This window comes from Ursus arctos, unplaced genomic scaffold (genome assembly GCF_023065955.2).
Source record: "Ursus arctos isolate Adak ecotype North America unplaced genomic scaffold, UrsArc2.0 scaffold_16, whole genome shotgun sequence".
Classification (NCBI taxonomy): domain Eukaryota; kingdom Metazoa; phylum Chordata; class Mammalia; order Carnivora; family Ursidae; genus Ursus; species Ursus arctos.
In genome coordinates, this window is record NW_026622830.1 from 17378882 (window position 1) to 17397403 (window position 18522).

At 45.5% G+C, this 18522-nt stretch overlaps 1 protein-coding gene across 2 annotated transcripts in view; it reads left to right on the plus strand.

Moving 5' to 3' along the window:
- The window catches only part of PTPRT (protein tyrosine phosphatase receptor type T), a 1022164-nt gene that overhangs the window by 817584 nt on the left and 186058 nt on the right, over positions 1 to 18522 (plus strand). The window contains exons 13-14 of one of the 2 annotated variants that reach the window (XM_044385622.3): positions 865 to 901; positions 14131 to 14187. In XM_044385622.3, coding sequence (XP_044241557.1) covers positions 865 to 901; positions 14131 to 14187 — 94 coding nt within the window. The remainder of the gene's footprint in view (positions 1 to 864; positions 902 to 14130; positions 14188 to 18522) is intronic. The other variant, XM_044385623.3, reaches the window with a different exon arrangement.

The following is an 18522-nucleotide window of genomic DNA, read 5'->3' on the forward strand; positions in this document are numbered from 1 at the left end:
CAAGATGCAGTGATTTCTTATGAATGAGCAGTAGCAAGACGCACATTTGATTCTGGAGACTCATACGCTTGCATTCTTTGCCTTTTCTTTTCATTGCTCCTCTACATTTAGATTGTTGCTGGAGGTATAGCTTAGTCAACTGGAATTTTCAACTGGTTCTAGGGCCTGTTGGGAGATGATCCCAAAAAAGCAAGCTGAAATGATTCTCTTTATAAGCACACTCTTCTGTAACTCAACTGCATGTCCAGTAACATCACAAGTTTATGGATTTTGTCCACTTGGGGAACAGCCAACAATAATTAGATAGTTTACCCAGCAAAGATTCAATTGTCACACAAGCACACACACACAATGTTATCCATGAAAACTGTGAGGTTCACCAAAGATCTGAGGACCAAAGTGACTTTTTGAACATGAACTTTGCAGTTTGATTCTTACATGTTCCTGTTGACTGAGCTGTTGCCAAGTGTCTGTTTCAGTCTGTGCTGATAGATGCATTATTTATTTATAGTTTCCCGACAATGGTCCTGGTGCCATCTACTAACTCATTCCGTAGTGTACCCACTTAGTGCCATTGTTAAAGTTGACCTGTGCTAGGCAATAGCAGTATCTGATATGTTTATAGGTGGTTCTGTCTGGGGAGGAAGCTTATGAGGTAATGGGAGCCAGGAAGTGAAAGGAACCAAGTATGTACTTAACCTGAAAAGAAATGAAGAAATAGAATTAAAAGGTGATTCCAATGAGGGAAGAGATGGAAAGGACAGATTTAAAATTATAATTAAAAATACATATGTATACTTTTTCTTTATATAGCAAATCAAACCTGCAACTAATTAACTGGAACCTCACTTTTGTTGTTCACAGGAGACCAAAATCAACTGCGTTCGCCTGGCTACAAAAGGTATGTTGGCATGTCTTTGTCTGTCTTCAGGTCTTTAAGTGTTTGTCCTTCTAGCCACACGGGGATAGTTGAGCCAACAATTACTAAAAATAAAAAAGAATTGTTATTTTCATTGGAGTCATTTGCATCTAGGTACTAATATATACCTGTAGTATATATTAATAACACAGTCCCTAAAGCATAGTAAGGGCTCAAGACATATTTGTTGAGATGGATGAATGGATGGATGGATGGATGGACGGACGGACGGACAGATGAATGGATGAATGGACTGGTACATTAATTAGAGTGGTGAATATAAATTTACTCATATTCTTCTGCTATATATTTTCATTATATTTGGGTCTGTGTTTATGTGGGTATTTTTTAAGTATGTCTATCAAACCTGTCTTCTGAGTTTTGTGCTTCTTTCAACGGGGTTTGGCTTTCACAAATAAGGTGATAGTGTTGGTGCCTTTAATGATGAGAAAACAAACACTGCATTGTTATGCAGTTGGCATTTTCAATACTTATCCCAAAAACCAAGGCAGCATTGTTCAGGCTCATCACTTTTTGTTTTCCTAATTATAATTGAATCACCTGGCCCTTTCAATTGGTACATGTTTCTGTTTATTACTCTTTAAAAAAAAAATCAATGAATGGTTTGTTATCATTTAACCTATTACAAGGTTGAATGGCTAGAAATCAGGTTTATCTTTTTGTTATAAAATGGATATTTTTAACAGCCATTCTCTCCATATAAACACACCAAAATTGGACAATTCTGCTGTTCCCTGCATTTAATGACAGCCCATATAGTTACATAGGATGCTTCCTCAGAGATAACAATTATAAATATAAATAGACATATAATCATAGGTATAAACCATGAACAAAGATGATGACCCCAGTGTGTCTATACATATGTGAATATATACACGCATGCATACTCATTCAGAGGAAAATGCACACGTGTGTGGGGGAAGAGGAAGAGATGAGGGAGTGGAGAGAGAGAGCGAAGGAGGAAAATATGGTTATTTGACAAAATATGCATGAAGACCTATCACTCGTGACTTTCCTAACTTTGAAGAAAACCAGCTCAATGTGTAGGCAGAAGAGGGAAGACGATACAGTAGGGACAAGACGGAAGCAGTAAGGACTCACCATGATAAGAACTCACTCTGATTTCACATAAGTCATGAGAGGCCGGCGTGTCCCTCACTTGTTCGCTCTCAGGAACTCAGGCTACTGGGCAGAAAGAGATAAAATACTCTTTGTGAGGCAAGGAGAATTGATGGCCTGCAAACAAAAGTGGCACAAATCACAGGCCTTGGCAGACCTTCCCACTGAAGAAAACGGATAATCCAGAAGGAAGAACATCATCAGTAGGACGGCACTAGAGCTCCAGACCTCAGGCAGGACAGCTGAGCGTCTGCAGTGTCCCGCTTAAAGGGGCAGCCAGGCGAGGGAAGGAGACTTACAGGGAGACCTCCCTCACCCACTGTGATGGTGCTGTATGGCTCCCTTCCAACTTTTGACCTCTCGACAAGGAAGGGGTTGATGTGATGGCTCTGCCCTCCATGGGCATGTGGGATTCTAGGGACAGCCTCTGGTACACAAGCTCCCCCCAAAGGGTAGTTGGTTAGATCTTATTTTCTAAACTGAGAATCAGGAACACGTGGTTGGATGGGCAATAGGTACATATGGGGACTTTTTGAGAGAATAATTAAAACTCTACTCCCCTGGCAATTTCAGAACCTGTCACCATGGACATCGAGGTCCACCATGCCATACTTCTCCAGAGCTGCGTTGCTCTTCTGCAGGAGAACTGCAGTGGTTTTTAAAGAGCTAGAGCAGAAAGCTTGTACCTCTTTGTAGTGTAAGGATTTCTCCTTCTGTTTGACCTTTAGGACACTGTCTTCCTTAGTGGAGTGTGTGCTCATATAGCATGTGGGTGTGTGAAGGACGTGGGAGGACAGGTGAATTAGTGTGGATGCCCAGCTAGCTGGCCAGGTGCTAGCTGGGCAGGAAGGAGTCAGAGGTAAATTCCAAGGATTGACACCCTCACTTTCCAGGCACACAAGGACCGTCACTTCAGCCCAGAGAGACAGAGCTCTAGGAGCACCTGGAATGGGACAGAGAGCTGGACAATGCAGAATGCTAGTCTCGCAGAGTCCAGGGAGTTAGCCCTCTCAGCACCACCTCAGATAAGAGGATACTTGTTGAAAAAAAGCAAAGAAAAAGCAAAGAAAAGGAGACCTGTATTTGGTTAGTGTCTTCTCTGTGCCTTGAGTTAGCCTGGGAACATCCAGGGTTGATTAAAGGAAAAACTTCTCTAAATCTGTGCACTGTTCATGAAGACTGTGTATCAAGGATCTAAGCCAGGAAGCCATATTTGATCCATCTCTTTCCTGAATTAAATTTCCCACTTTGTGAGTTTACCAAAAACACTTTTCATTTTAACAGAGGAAAATAAGACTGGGAATCCCACAGGCATTGGTGGTAGATGAAGTGCCAGTGGCATATTCCACTGGCCATCCAGCTCCCTCCAAGCACTTCCACCTCCCTGTCAACCCTTGGGGGACTGCCAATGGGCATCCAGCCTCTGGAGTGTGATCACATGTGCAAGCTTGAGGCCTCTGCTCTGGTGAAGCAACTGGCTGGTGTTTTGTCCCTGACCCTGGCGATTCCAGATGGTGTCTGTAGTCAACTGTGTAAGTCCCACAGAACTGGAGAGTTCACAGGAAGAACATAACAGTCCCCAGCAATCAGGCAGGGTCGTTCTGCACTGACCCCAAGTGCAGCACCTCTTCTGCTAGATTCCACACCTGGATCCAGCATGGGGCTCTAACCCTTGTCTGTCTTTAATATCCCTGTTAGTCACCCAAACTAATGTAGTGCTGCCCAGTTTGGAGGGTTGCAAAGCAAGGGACCTGGATTCATTTTCTGTGGCTGCTGTACCAAACTACCACGAGCTGAGTGATTTAACAACAAAATTTCTTGTTTCACAGTTCTGGAGTCTAGAAGCCCAAGGTCAAGGTTGTCAGTAGGGCTTCTTCATAGTCCTTTGAGGACTATGAGGGAAGGATCTGATTCACGCCTCTCTCCTAGCTGCTGGCAATCTTTGATGTTCCTTGGTTTTCATCTTCACATGGCATTCTCCCTGTGGGCATCTTGTGTCCAAGTTTCCCCATTTTTATAGGGACACTGGTACTGTTAGGTTAGAGCCCACCGTACTCTAGTTTAACCTCATCCTAAGTTAACGAATTACATTCACAAACCCTATATTTTGAGACATTCTGATTATAGGGTTTGTAGATGTTACATTCTGAGACCCTGGGAGTTGAGATTTCAACATACGAATTGGGGGATGGACACGCAGTTCAACCCATAGCAAGACCCATGCAGTTAGGGGTAGCGTCCATGTGGTTTCCAGTGGAGCCTCTGACTATTCTTTATTCATGGTATAATCCCAATAGCTTTTAAGGGTGTGCAAGAAGCAGGAACAAGCCCTGTCACCTAGTGGTGAGCTGAGGTCCAAATGTGGCTGCTGTTCCCGTGGGAAGCTGAGTGAGGCTGCTTTGGGCAGAGGATCTGCAGGTTCTGTAGAAGGAGCCCTGGACAGAGGATAAACACAGTGGGCCATCTGCGCACACCCGATGGTTGGGTCTGTGATAGCAGGACCCCACTCAGACCCCACATGATGGTGAAGTATCAGGTCCCGATCCAGTCATGTTTCTGGGCTCTGAGCAGGGCCCACCTCCTCAGGTAGGCACCGGCACTGCTGATTGAAAGGATCTCTCATGAGGAGCTCCTTGGTCTTAACTACTAATTTCCCCATGACATTTTGCCATGGCAGGAAGTTCCCAGCACATCACTGGCGCTTGAAAGATGCTTGCTGAAATGAGTAAATGCATTTGAAGCCAGCATCTCACTGTAGCAAGGGTCAGAGACCTTGAAAGTCTCACTTCATCCTCCTGAAACTCAGAGGCACCATATTTAAAGTTATGCCCATCTATTCATTTATAGAACATTTTTTGACATACCTACTGCCAGTGGTTTGATGATAAACCTGCTCTTTGTAAAAGAAAATCTCTTATTTATAGTCTTTGTTGATCTCCAGGATATAAATATCCCCACCATGTTCAATCAAGTTACCAATGGTTTAACAACTGGCTTGCAAAAAAGTCAAGAAAGTTTAACAATTAGCTCTAGCAAGCTGGTACAAGCCAGCTCCAGCACACGAAGACCTCTACCATCCAGTTTGTTAGAGGATCAGATGATACAATATGCGTACAAGTGTGTACTGCAAAGTGTTTTGGAGAAAATTATTGTCAATGAATGTTATTTCCTTTGTACAGTCAGCTCACTCAGCATCTGTGAGCTGGACACCTTGAAAGGAACTACGGTTTTGTGGTGAATCAGCAGACATGGTTCCTGTCTTCAAGGAGCTCACAGTCTGGTGTGGAAAAAGACCTTACATAAATGATTTTAATAGTGGAGTTACAATTGTGATCAGTGCTTCCAAAGAGAAGTGAAATGTACTGAATGGGGGCTAAAGTATCAGTGGTGCCCAGAGGCTCAGGCAGTAATGGCAGATATGTTCCTGGGCCATCATCTGGGGCTCTGCTTCCCTAGGACTGATAGAGTATAGGAGACTTTGTGTCTTCCTGTCCATCATTACCCCTTCTCACCTAACACTGGGAATTGTATAGAACAAGGACCAAGGGTAGGATTTGGGAGGCCAGCTGACTGAGCACCTCAGACTGTGAGAAGAGCCACATCCCTGGCCCAAAGCCCCTGTAAAGGGTCAAGTCGTCTGCATTTAGAGAGAATTTTGCGGATAGATTCACATATCACCAGAGGGCACTATTTATTTACAGAACCACAAATTAAAGGCACAGCTAAGGGACTGTGGGGTGGGAGTTTGGTATTTGCTAGTAAAGGGGATAATTCTAGGTTAGAACAAGCTCACCTCAGAAGTCTTGAAGGCAGTCTTCTGCACAAATGGGGGACTTGTTGGCACTGTCCCAGATTCACGTTTGTTTTTACCTTGTTCCTCAGCCAGGGGTTGCCTGTGATTAACTTTGGCTGGAGATTTAAAAGAATCAGAGTGTGAGTTCAACCAGAAGTGGGGAAGTTAAGCTTATCATTGAGCAGATAAAGGCAAATGGGAGCTCTCTTAAGACACATTCCCTAGAAGCAGAGCCTGAGGCAGGGATTTGGGTGCATGTAAGGTATTAAGCAAGGGCTCTTAGAAGAAATCTGTAAATGAAGGAGGGAAGTGGGATAGGTAATGAGAAAATGCTAAGCAAAAATCTATTCTCAGATAAATTGAAGCCTAGGCCAGATACCGCTGGAGTATAAACTTCTCCAAAGTGGTTCTGCCTTGACCAAGAATACCAGAATTTTTGCCTCTTCCCCTATAACGATTAGTATTTAGTACTCCCCTCTTCCCTTCCCCTTTCTTCCTCTCCTCCATCTCTCAGGTGGCTCCAGGGGAAATGGCAATCCTGAGTCCTACAGACGTGTCTAGAGAAAGTCACAGGTATAAGCCCTTAGTTTCAACACTCACAGCAGCTGGGGGATGGTACACCAACTTGAAAAGGGGAGAGTAGCACCAGTGGCATCTACCACAGTGCTCTTCTTATACAGAGGATGTGTTTCATCACCAAGTTTAGGGATAGCAAAAAGATCATGGAATTGCCTCAAATTCAAGAGCTGCAAGAAAATTGTAAAAGCCCTCTACTTGGCACAGTGTACTCTGGGATTTTGTTCAGAGCCATAGGGAGAAAACTTCAGCTGCTGGGTAAACAAACATTAAATTTTGGTTTAGAAACAGAGAACTATTGGGGCGCCTGAGTGGCACAGCGGTTAAGCGTCTGCCTTCGGCTCAGGGCGTGATCCTGGCGTTATGGGATCGAGCCCCACATCAGGCTCCTCCGCTATGAGCCTGCTTCTTCCTCTCCCACTCCCCCTGCTTGTGTTCCCTCTCTCGCTGGCTGTCTCTATCTCTGTCGAATAAAATAAAATAAAATCTTTAAAAAAAAAAAAAGAAACAGAGAACTATTATTCGTTCTTTGAAGGGAGGACAGTACAAAGATTACTTAACAATGAGGTTTCATTTGTGTAGTTAAAACAGAAAATGTAAGACAGGGCAAGTAAGGGGGAGGTGCACTTAGACTCATTAAATAATGTTTACCTTACATTTGGAAGAGGAGGGATGGGCCCAATTTAGGAATCAGGTTGAAGATGTAAGCTGAATCTGCTCAGAGGTGACCTTTGGGAAAATGGAGCACGTAGAAGTTTGGGGTGGGATACTTAGACTTCCAAGGTGCTGAAGCTCAAGGAGGAGGGGGAAACAGCGTTTCCTGTGGAAGGTGATTATCCGATGTGGTGGAAGATGCCCCTGCTCCAGGCTGCATCTGCCGAAGGAGGCACCCGACATCTCAGGTCATGCCTTTCTGACTCAGAGCAGGCCAAGGGGGAAATGGTTTCTGATCCAGAGGCTGGGTTCTAGACCCATACTAGTCCGTTTCTCTTCCAGAAACTGATGTCCAGTCCCACTTGCTGTGACAGGGACCTCACTTCTGTCCTAAGGAGTTCCTTCTACCATGGGACACTTCCTTTGGAGGGAGCTTCAACATCATGAGTCCATATTTGGTTCCCGATTATTTCTGCCAAGGAGTCTTTGAGGCCCCATAGCTCCTGTCTGGGTTTTCTCCTTCCAGAAAATAAAATTTGCTTTCTTTCACTTTGTCCGCCTGCCCTGGTTAGGGTCAAGCAGCTTCTTGCTTGTCTGCCCTCTCCCTGTCGGAATCTCTCTGGCCACCAGCAGGCAGCAGCACTCCCATCTCTGGCACCAGCCATCAAGGGAGCACAGCTGGCTCTGCAGACTCCCGCTGGGTGCGCCCGAGTGGCAGTTAGAAAAATCAGCTTTGATTTGATTTGCAAACTGAGCCTAGTCATTGAGACAAAATAAATCCGGAAACCCATAAAGCCATTTGCAGAGTTGCTTTGCAGAAGACAGCCACAGTTTTAATCTAGTAAACACTCTCTAACGATCCCATTAAAACCACCCCCTCAGAGTAGGTGCTGAAAGCTGAACTCCAGAATAATGAAGCATGAGATAAGGGGCCAGTGTCACCAGTAGTTCCATGCTGCCCTGTGGTTGTGATGGACTAAAACCATTGTCCCAACAGCAATAGGCAAGAGGCGTGGGCAATGGTCTTTTGTAAACGTGGCTTCTTTTCATAACGGCTAAGCCTGAGGTAGACCATTTCATCCAGCATTTTCTCTTTTCTCTTCATAATGGATTCTCACCCCTGCAGAGACTGGCAGGACAATAAATACCCATTCTCCAGTGAGATGCTCTCATTTTGCAGATGCTAAGACTGGAGCCAAGAAGGGGAATGATGTGTCGGCGGATTCCTTAGCCATAAGAATAACATGTCACAGGTGGTGTGAGAAGCCAAGCACAATGTAGGAATTGTCTGCTGTCAGATAGGAAATGCCCACTGCCTGCCCTCCCCTCTTTTGATCCAATTCTATATGGAAGATTCTGTCTTATATGAAGCTTCTTTGAGACGTTGCATGGAGTAATGGGGAATTAGAGTCACCTGGATTCAAATCCCATGTCCAAAACTTAACTGTTTGACCTTGGATAAATCAACCCCCTGTGAGTCTCTCACTCCCCTTTTAGGTCAGAGGTCATCAATTCTTTCTCCCAGTTATTTGAGATAATGCACATAAAAGGTCAAGAATATAACAGATGATAAACATCTTGAGCTTCCCTCCTTCCTTCTTCTGAACCTTCTCTGATAGGAGACTTAGAGACCCAAGCCTCTTGCTGCTGTTCTCTAAGGAAGAAAAGGCAAAGCCTGAACTCTAGTAATTTCTCGTACAATTCCACAAATCACATATTTATCAAATGAACTCAGACTAGATCCAAAGTGCAGAAGCAGAGGCACAGGAATGATGCTGGCCTCAGCTCTTAGTATTTAACCTTTTCAACTATAGGCTGTTATGTTTAGATGAGATTATGCATAGCAATCATATTTTTGTTGACTGAGTGTAGCATTTTGCTCATGCACCTGCTAGCCTTTGACTGTAGCACTTTTTCTTTTCTCATCATCTACCCAGCAATTTCAGGAGGGACTCAGAACCAGAGGATGCCCAAATCTAGCTATGGTAGCTGGAGTCGAGACCCCAAGGAAGGATTACTTTATGAGAAGTAGACTATAGTGAATCAGTTTATTGGAAAACTCTTGGCTATTGTTTAGTCCTTAGAAATCCTACCAGACTTTAAGAGGGGAAACTCCTAAAGTCATCCTAAAGATGACATTCAAATATCCAACCCATTAATATTTTTCTTGCTATAAGCACTGGTACATCTCCTTAGTTGTCTTCTATCCTTCTCCTATCCCTACTCTCTAGACCATTCAAACTGCCCCCCCACACAACACACATACACACCTTTTCCACACCCTACTCAGGAAGACAAAGCTGGTTCAATGGAGTCCAGGAACACCAAAACCACAGCTAACACTTGTCCTTCAAGCATATCCCTGGAAGTCTCAATTCATCTGTGTGAACTAGAAATGAGAAACTATTTACCCGAAACCTGAGACACCAGAGTTGACCTTAGCTCGATTCCGATGCTCCCAATCAGCTGCATCTTACAAAGGGAATAAGAGGCCTTTTAAAATCATGAGTCAAAGAAAGGGGAAGATCTGGGTAGGCTGAAGACAAGGGCTAGAAATAGAAGAAAGCTCCACTACAGCTTTCTCTGATGGGGTTTCAATGTAGTGTTGAAGGAGGGAGTGGTGAAGGGGCTTAGCAAAAATTAACCATCTACTGGGTACCAGTCACAGGGCTGTGTATGCTGACATGAGTTTACAATGTATTACACACTAAATAAATAGTGGTCATTCTTATTACCCTTTCTTAAGAAATGAAGCAGTAGAAGCCCAGAAGGGTTGAATAAAGACCTCAAGGATCCACAGAATTGTAGCTGAGCTCTAACTCCAAAGCTCATGGCATTCCCATGGCACCATTTTGAACCTTGTCAGTGATGTAGACTGGGTGAGATTCTATGAGCCACTGTCAGAGTCTCCTGTCTCCTATTTGTTAAACCCTCCCCATGAATCTTTTCCAGTAATAGTTGATAGTAGAATCTTCAGGGTGTGATGGGTCTTTTGTCTCTCTTCGGCAGTGTCCGGGCCAAGTCCTAGAATCTACAGGAGACCCGGTGCCACAAAGAGCCCTCAGCCTTCTATGTTACTATAATATATTGAAGCTAAGAAACCAGGAAGTTAGTTTGTCTTCAAGGTTATCTGCTCCAGTGTCATCTTTAGCCCATCAGCATCCGTCTCTACTCAGCATTCTTTGCTTTAGAAGGGAGTAAAAGTCAGAAAGGAAGTCTGAGGCACTCAGCATTCTGACCTCCTCCTTCCTTGCATGGTCTTACTATTTTCATTAACTAATTGATTAATTTTCATATACATATATATGGACATAGGGTAGAAATATGGAGAGAGTGGAGTCATGAATCCTCTAATAGAAAAGCTGTATGATGGGGGAACCAGGTGATAGAAGAGAAGAAAAGGGACTACTACCTTTCTTCTGTTGGATTAGGCAGGATAGGAAAGGCTTTGCTGCAACAACAAATGAATACCCAAATATCAGTAGCTTAATACCAGAAAAGTTTCTTCATTGTTATGCCATCTAGAATACATGTGGCCTCAAAAGACCCCACAGCAGGGAAGGAGAAAATATGGGGGTAGTAACCTGGATCTTGAATACCTTACTTAGAAATGACTTGTGTCACTTCCACTTACATGGTGTTGATAAGACTTGGATTCTTCTGTGTGCCTAAGAAGGAGAGACAGGCTAGGCACCAGGAAACAGTAGCCATCTCTACACCCTTTGTGTCCTGCTGAGACCCATGATCCATCACTTATCTTCTGCTGTTCCACCCACTAGAAAACCTCTTCCCATCCTGACACCTGTCCAGCGATACCTCTGTTTCTACGCCTCACAGCTGAGCACTCCTGCTTAGCAGAGTTATAGCCCTAGTTTGGAAAGGTGGGGAGACTCCTCTGAGCCTATCAACCAGGCTTCAACTGTTTTTCATTTATTCCTTAAAAGAACTTCATGAGGTATTTATTATTATTCCCATTTTATAGTAGAGAAATTGAAACACAGAAATGTAATTTTCCAAGTCACACAGCTAGTAGGTAAATACTAAACCAGAATTTCATTTATTCATTTAGTTCTCAATAAACATATATTGAGTGCAACTTACTATTGATTGTGGCCTCTCATCCCAGAGAGGTTAAGAACTTTGTCTTCGGATTTGGACAGTCTTTGATTCTAGGCTAGAAAAGGTACTTAACTGCTCTGTGTCTTGGTTTCCCCATCTGTAAAATAGTGACAATAACACCACTTACTTCACGGGGCTAATGTAAGAATTTAATGGGCCAATGCATATAAAGTGCTTCGTGCAATGCTGAGCTTATAATAAGCACTTCACAAATAGCTAGTGGGAGAACAACAAACAGATAAATTATATCAATACAGCATGATTAAGTGCTGTGATGAAGGTAAATTCAGGATGCTGTGGGAGCAGAGAAGAGAAACATGAATCAGTTTATGGTGTGCCTTCTCAGATATGTGGTTACTGAGATAAGTTTTAAAAGAGTGACAGTTATCATATTGAACAAGGCTGGAGAGTAAAGCAGGGAGGTCTTCTGAGTTGAGGAAGTAGCATATGCAGATCGTTGGAGGCAAGAAAGCATGGCACTGAACTTGAATGGGTCGAAGCAAAGGGATAGATGCCAATGTGACCAGAGGCCAGGAGTGATCAGAAGTGGGGCTGAAGTGGTGAGCAAGGCCAGGACACCAAAGACTCTGTATAACCCCGTAACGCGTGTATGAACATGGTCCTGAGACCGTGGGAGCCCTTGGAGGTGCTTAAGCAGACTGCCTTAGAAGATGGATCAGAGAAGGGGTTCTGGGGCACAGATGAGGCAAGATCATGGCGGAGAACAAGTAGGAAGCCACTGAAATAGGCCAGGTGGGAACACTGGAGTTATGTCCTCTCTCAAGTCTTCTGTTTTTTTTTCTGACATGCTAGCCGTGTCCTGCCTACCTCCAAGGGTGGGGAAAAAGTAATAAAAGTAGCCACTTAGAATAGGGGTTGGCAAACTGTTCTATAAAGGGCCAGATAGTAAACATTTTCAGTTTTGCAGGCCATGTGGTCTCTGTCACACCTACTGAACTTTGTCATGGTAGCACAGAAAGCAGCCATAGATAAGAAATACAAAATGTTCCGTGTTCCAATAAAACTTTATTTATGGACACTGAAATATGAATTTTATATAATCATGTGTCATAAAATATTACTCTTTTTGGTTTTATTTCCCACAACTGATGACCCATTAAATTCTACCCCTGAAACTACTAATATTCTATATGTTAACTAAATTGAATTTAAATAAAAAATTTAAGAATAATAAATGAAAATTAAAAAAAATAAAATAGCACTCCATTTTAAAATGTAAAAACCATTCCTAGCTCATGGCCACTCAGGAACAGTGAGAACCCGTATTTGACCCACAAGCCACAGTTCACTGACCTCTGACTTAGCACGTGCTTTGAAAATGGTGAAGCTCCCCATACTGTTAAGGGAGGAATTTTTTTTTTTTTTTTTTTTTTTTTTTTAGCGTTAAGGGAGGAATCTTATGATGACAGTTGACTGGCAGTTATATTTTATAGTATTTCATGCTCTTGCTCAAGCTTGCTATTTGTGTGATTCTTTGAAATTATGTACTTCCTGTTTATCAGTTGGTCTGGAACGTCCTACCTCTCTCTCCATTTTGCATAAGAGCTTTATACAGTTTTGTTGATGAATCACTAGAGGAACATGCAGGCTTTCACCAAGCATAAGACACCTTCCTGCCTTTTATATAATTTTCTTTACAGAGACAAGTAGTCGGTTTCAAAGGGCCAGGAGCATTAGTCATGCAAACCAGGGTTTGAATACTGCCTCTGCCAGTTACTAGTTCTGTGACCTAGAGCAAGTTATATCAGTGCTCTGATTCATTTCTTCACTCATTCATTCATTTATTCAGCAAATATTCACAGAGTCCCTACTACGTGCCAGTTACGAGACAAGGTCACAGGAGCGCTTAGTAAATGAAACGTGGTGACTGCCTTCAAGGAGCTTACAGATTCCAGTAAAAGGCAGCCGCTGCTAACAGGGCAGGGTTATCGCTGTGAGAAAGGAAGCCTAGGGTGTTATGGGAAGACAGAGCGAGGCATCTGCCCCACATATGTTGAGACACCAAAGACTCCCAAGAAAGGAGTTCCAGACTGATTCCTGAAGGATGAGCAGTTGCCAGTCAGGTAGAGGGGTAGGAAGGGAGTGTATTCCACACAAGGTGACGAGCCTGGGTAAGGCCTACAGACAAGAACGTAGGGCGCTATTGATCACAGAGAGGATTTCATTGCCCTTGGGACAGAGTGTGTGGAGGGACAGGCAAGGATCTCATCACTGGGGGTCTGGGAGCTGGGGGAGGGCCTCTGAGGTTTCCCTTACCGATGCCTTTCAGCTGTAGGGTGGAGGGTACATTGAAAGGGGGCAAGACCAGAGGCAGGAAGACCAGCAAGGAGGCTGGCATTTTAAACAATCCCAAGTGTAGCGCGAGGGCGGCTTGAACCAGGTGAAAACGAGATTGGAGAGAAGGGAGAGGCTTCGAGAGCTTTCCTGGGGAAGAATTACTGAGGCATGCAGAGTGATTAGAAGTGGGAGGTCAGTAAAAAGGAGAGGCAAAGGATGACTCCCAGATTGCTAGACTGAGCCGCTATGTGGGTGGGGCCACCATTTACTAAGAGAGCAGCAACTGGGAGAGATGAGGTGGAGTGGAAAGATGATGGGGGTTCATTTATAATAATATTGACCTTTCCGGGTTGCTCTAAGTCTTAGAAACATTGTACATGAGGTACCTGGCAGAGTACCCGGTATATCGTGGGTGCTTGATAAATGCTGACTCTTATTCTTGTTTCATTTTAAAAAATCTATTTCAGGCCTTGTTTTGTTAGATCACGATGTTCTTTTGCTGGGTAGCGTGAGCTCTTCAGAGCCACAAGAACTGTAGTTTTGCTCACCGCGCCGCACGTTTTCATGTGTGTTTCTTTCTCTCCTTCTCTTCTGCATGCTGCCTGGGGACTGGCTTCCTTGTGGTCAGCACCAATGGGCAGCGCCCAGGTGACCCCGGGGACTCCACTCTGCCTCCTCACCACAGGTGACCACCAGAGCCCTGGGCGGGTGGGAAGGGATTGAGAGTGACCCACGCTCAGGGCTTCCTCCAGGCCAGGTGCACCAGAGAGGAACTGGCAATCCCTCCATGCCACCCACCCATCCACCCATTTACTCTTCCAGCCACCCACCCATTCACCCACCTACCCATTCACTTATCCACCCATCTCTCCATGCCTCCCTTCATGCATGCATCTATCCACGCATTCATTCTACTGATGCTTACAGAGTACCTACTATGTGCCAGGCATTGTTCTAGGCATTGAGGGATACAATGATGAGGAAAAGAAGACATGTTCCTATGGCTTTCTGGGAAGGGAAAGAGCCACACTAATCAATGTACAATTGTAACCATGAGGGGGCTACAAAGGAGAGGTGTGTGGTGCTCAAGATGAACACACACATACCTGGAGCTAAGAGTGTGTGTCCCCGGGAAGTGACAACTGAGCTGTGGTCTGAGGTTGGGGAAGAAGTGGACCTACTATGTCTGTACTCAGGAAGCGAGTGGATCTGGCTATGATCCCAGGCCTTCCCTGTGTCCTGGACAAGCCCTTTAAATGTGATGCCCCCCCCCCCATGTGTTAAGCAGGAATCATAACAGCTGCCTCTAAGGGGGCACCATTTGCTTCTAGAATCTGCACGTGCAGAGTCTTCTGGAATTGTGTTCCAAGACCATACAAGATATGAGTGTGCAAGGGCTGGTGTGGGAGTGTCCAGTCTAGACTAGGTATCTGAAAGAGATAACCAGCCCCTTTCCTCAACCATGCTGTGGTTCGATCGTATTTCCCATGAGCATCTGCCACTCTTCGAAGACTGGGATGCAGAGCCCAGCTTTGTCCGAGGCTGACGCCCGTGGCAGGCCCTACAGATGAAAGAGATCCCTCTGACCTACAGATGCTACTTCAGGGGCCCTTTGTTGTCAGTGGAAATCCTTGGTAATTTCCGGTCATTACCGCTCAGAGTTGTTGTTCAGACTGTGGCCTCCTCGCTACTAGTCCTGACAGGACGGTTTGTCCTGGTGGGAGAGCGGGTGTGGCCGGCAGGGATAGGAGTCTGGCCATCCAGTACCTCATGGTCCACGTCTGTCCACCCCCTTCCCCAAAGTCAGAAATATCCCTGCTAATGAATATCTTCGGCTGGGTTCTATAGAAACGGAGCCTGCGATAGGGATTCCTGCACAAATGACTCACTGAGGAGTGTTCTCAGAAGAAAGTAAGTCAGGGAGGCAGGATAGGGCAGGATGTGGAGGCCTGTGGCAGCCTGAGCCCACAGGGGCCTCTGGAGGGTGGGAGTTGCTCTCACCTTGGAGCCAAGGGGCCAGCAGTTGTGCCCTGGTATCGGCCGGCCACTGGCTGTGGGCGGCCATGTGAGTGCACAGGCTGCTGGAGAGGCCACTCGCCTTTGCCTTATGGCCCTTCTGCCGGGAAGGAAGTATCTGTGGGCCTTTAGCAGTCAGCACCCGTAGCAGCTGGACGTTCGGTGCGCCAGCCTGGGAAAGGAGACGTGGGCAGAGCCTCAGCAGCATTCACTGTGGCCCAGTTTTCCCTGCCACCAACCCCCATGGCTCATTGTGTCGCTGCCAACACCCCAGCAATGTCATCTTAGCCACTCCCTACCTCTAGACCTTAAGCAAGCTGCATAGCCTTTTGTCACCTGCAAATCTAATTGTCACACTTCAGAGTCCTGTGACAGATCACGATTAGGTGACTCTAGAGACTGCTCTGCTCAACAGCCGCACATAGTAGGCCTTCAGGAAATGTCAGTCCCCTGCCATCCCCCGCCATAGGCCCACCAGCCTCACCCTCACCCCCAGGGAGGCGGGGAGTTGCTCGCGGATGCATGGTCACGGTGAGGGGAAAGGGACTGTGCCCACACCCACTCTCCAGAGGCACCCCGCATCCCCGGAGACCGTGTGGGTGCTCCATTTCCGCTGGGCCATTGTTCTCTGGCATCTAGTCAAGTTGAGCCATCTGATAATGTTTTCTTTAAACAGAGCCAGTTCCATATCGGGCACATTTGTTCTTACCTCTTGCCTCTGAGGTGTCTGAATGTTCCTCCTCTGACAGGTTTATTTCATCGTGTTCCATTTGTTTCTCGGCCCCATTTGATGGGTGAGGTGGCTGCGAGTGTTTCTCTTTGAGCAGAATGTCCCTTTCAGTGGGTGTTTTTGTTCATGCTCATTCCCTGGTAGCAAGGAGGGCTGGTGGAAATAATAACTGCCGGCTCTGAGCGACGGTGAGATTAGACTAGAAGCTCGGGCAGCCTCTTTTTGGATCGGCACCAGCTCGGAGAACCGCGGAACCACATCGTGTAGCAGAAGAGGCTGGCCGTGGGAGCGTTGGCTGTGTTCTGCTCTCAGCCCTGCCACCTTCTGGCCTGGTGATTCTGGGCAAGTGCTTTCTCTTCTCTGGGCTTCCTTCTCTTCTGGAGAAGTGGGGACCGTGGCACCCCTGGCCATAGTTAATCGTGAGAACTGAGTATGGTAACAGCCTTAACCTCTTTGCTCAGCTAATGCCAGCCAGCTCTGCAGGTTCCTGACTTCCTGGCTATGCTCTGGGGCAGGGTTCCTCAACCTCGGCACGAGGGACATTTGGGGATGGACGAGTGTCTGTCGTGGGGAGCTGTCCTGTGCCTGGTAGGATGTTTAGCGGCATCTCTGGCTTCTAGATGCCACTAGATGCCAGTAGTACTTCATCCCTCAATTAGGAAAACCAACTCTATCTCCAGACAGGCCGCAGTGTCCCCTGAGGGGCAATAGCTCCCCCTGTTGAAATCCTCCAGAGCTGCACTGTTCAATAAAAATAGAGCTGGGACCATGTATACAATTTTACATTTTTTTAAAGATTTTATTTATTTATTTATTTATTTATTTATTTATTTATTTATTTATCTGAGAGACCAAGAGAGCGAGTGAGAGAGCCCAAGCAGGGGGAGCAGCAGGCAGAGGGAGAGGGAGAGGGAGAAGCAGGCTCCCCTAGGAGCAGGGAGCCCGATGCAGGGCTTGATCCCATGACCCTGAGATCATGACCTGAGCCAAAGGCAGACACTTAACTGACTGAGCCACCCAGGCGCCCCTGTAATTTTACATTTTTTAGGGTCACATTAAAAAAGAAAAATAACAGATGAAATTAATTTTAATAGATATTATTTAACCCAGTGCATGTAAAACATTATCATTTTAACATGCAATCAGTATTTTAAAATTCCTAATGAAAGGTATTTTACTTTTTTTTTTTTGCACTAAGTCTTTGCAATCTGGTATACATTTTCCACCTAGAGCACATCTCAACTCAGATGCTAGATTTTAAACCATTAAAATGAAATATAACCTTAAAAAGGTAAACATTACGTTTAATAAGTAAATATACCTTGTACTAGTTTTTAAATTTAAATTAGTTAAATCATAGAATAAATTTAAAAACTCAGTTCCTCGGTCACCCTAGCCGCATTTCTGGTGCTCAGTAGCCACGTGTGGCTTAGCGGCTACCATCTTGGACAGCGCAGATCTAGAGGTAAAAAAGTAGCTTGATCGTCTTTGTGTCTAGCTGGTGACAGAAGTGTGTATGTATATGCATAGAGAAGTGGCTCAGTAAATGTTCAGTTCCTTTGTTTGATTTTGACACACACACACACACCCAGGGACATTTCATAATGTCTGGAAATGTGTTTGGTTGTCATAAGTGGGTTTGAGGGTGGAGGCCAGGGATGCTTGCCTTGCAAAAATAAGGTCTTGTGGCCGGAGTTAGGTTTTTTTTTTTTTTCTTTTTTTTTTTTGCAGTGGGCTGACCTGCGGGTGCAGTGGGTAAATAACTAGCTAACATATCACCTGAAGGACTTGGGACCCCGTGGACCCACGAGGGCAGGAAGTGCCCCTTCTCTGGCTCTGGCAGTAACTCAGCCAGGCCTCCGGGAAGTAGTGTGGGACCCTGGGTCCAATTGGAGGCTGGAGAGGGTGTACTAAGGGCAGGCCAGGCAGCCATGCTCTTGAGCTGAACGCCTGCCAGACCCAGTTCACTGCCTTGACTGCGCCCAGTGCCCATTGTCGGTTCTCCACAAGGAGAAGGGCTTTGGGACAAGCCCTCATATGGAGCCCAAACTCTCTTCCTTTAAACTGGGGGAACTTGGGCACATCACACAGCCTTTCTGATCCCAGGGCCTCATGTGTGAGATAATGTGAATGCGTCCCAGCAGCCCCAGGCTCAGTGGTGGCAAGGGTTGTCAGAGGAAAGGGATGCATTTCTGGCACAGCTCCTGCTTGAGAGGGTATCAGGTGCACCTCCCCTCTGTCATTCCTTTTTTTCCCATCCCCTTCATGTGAAAA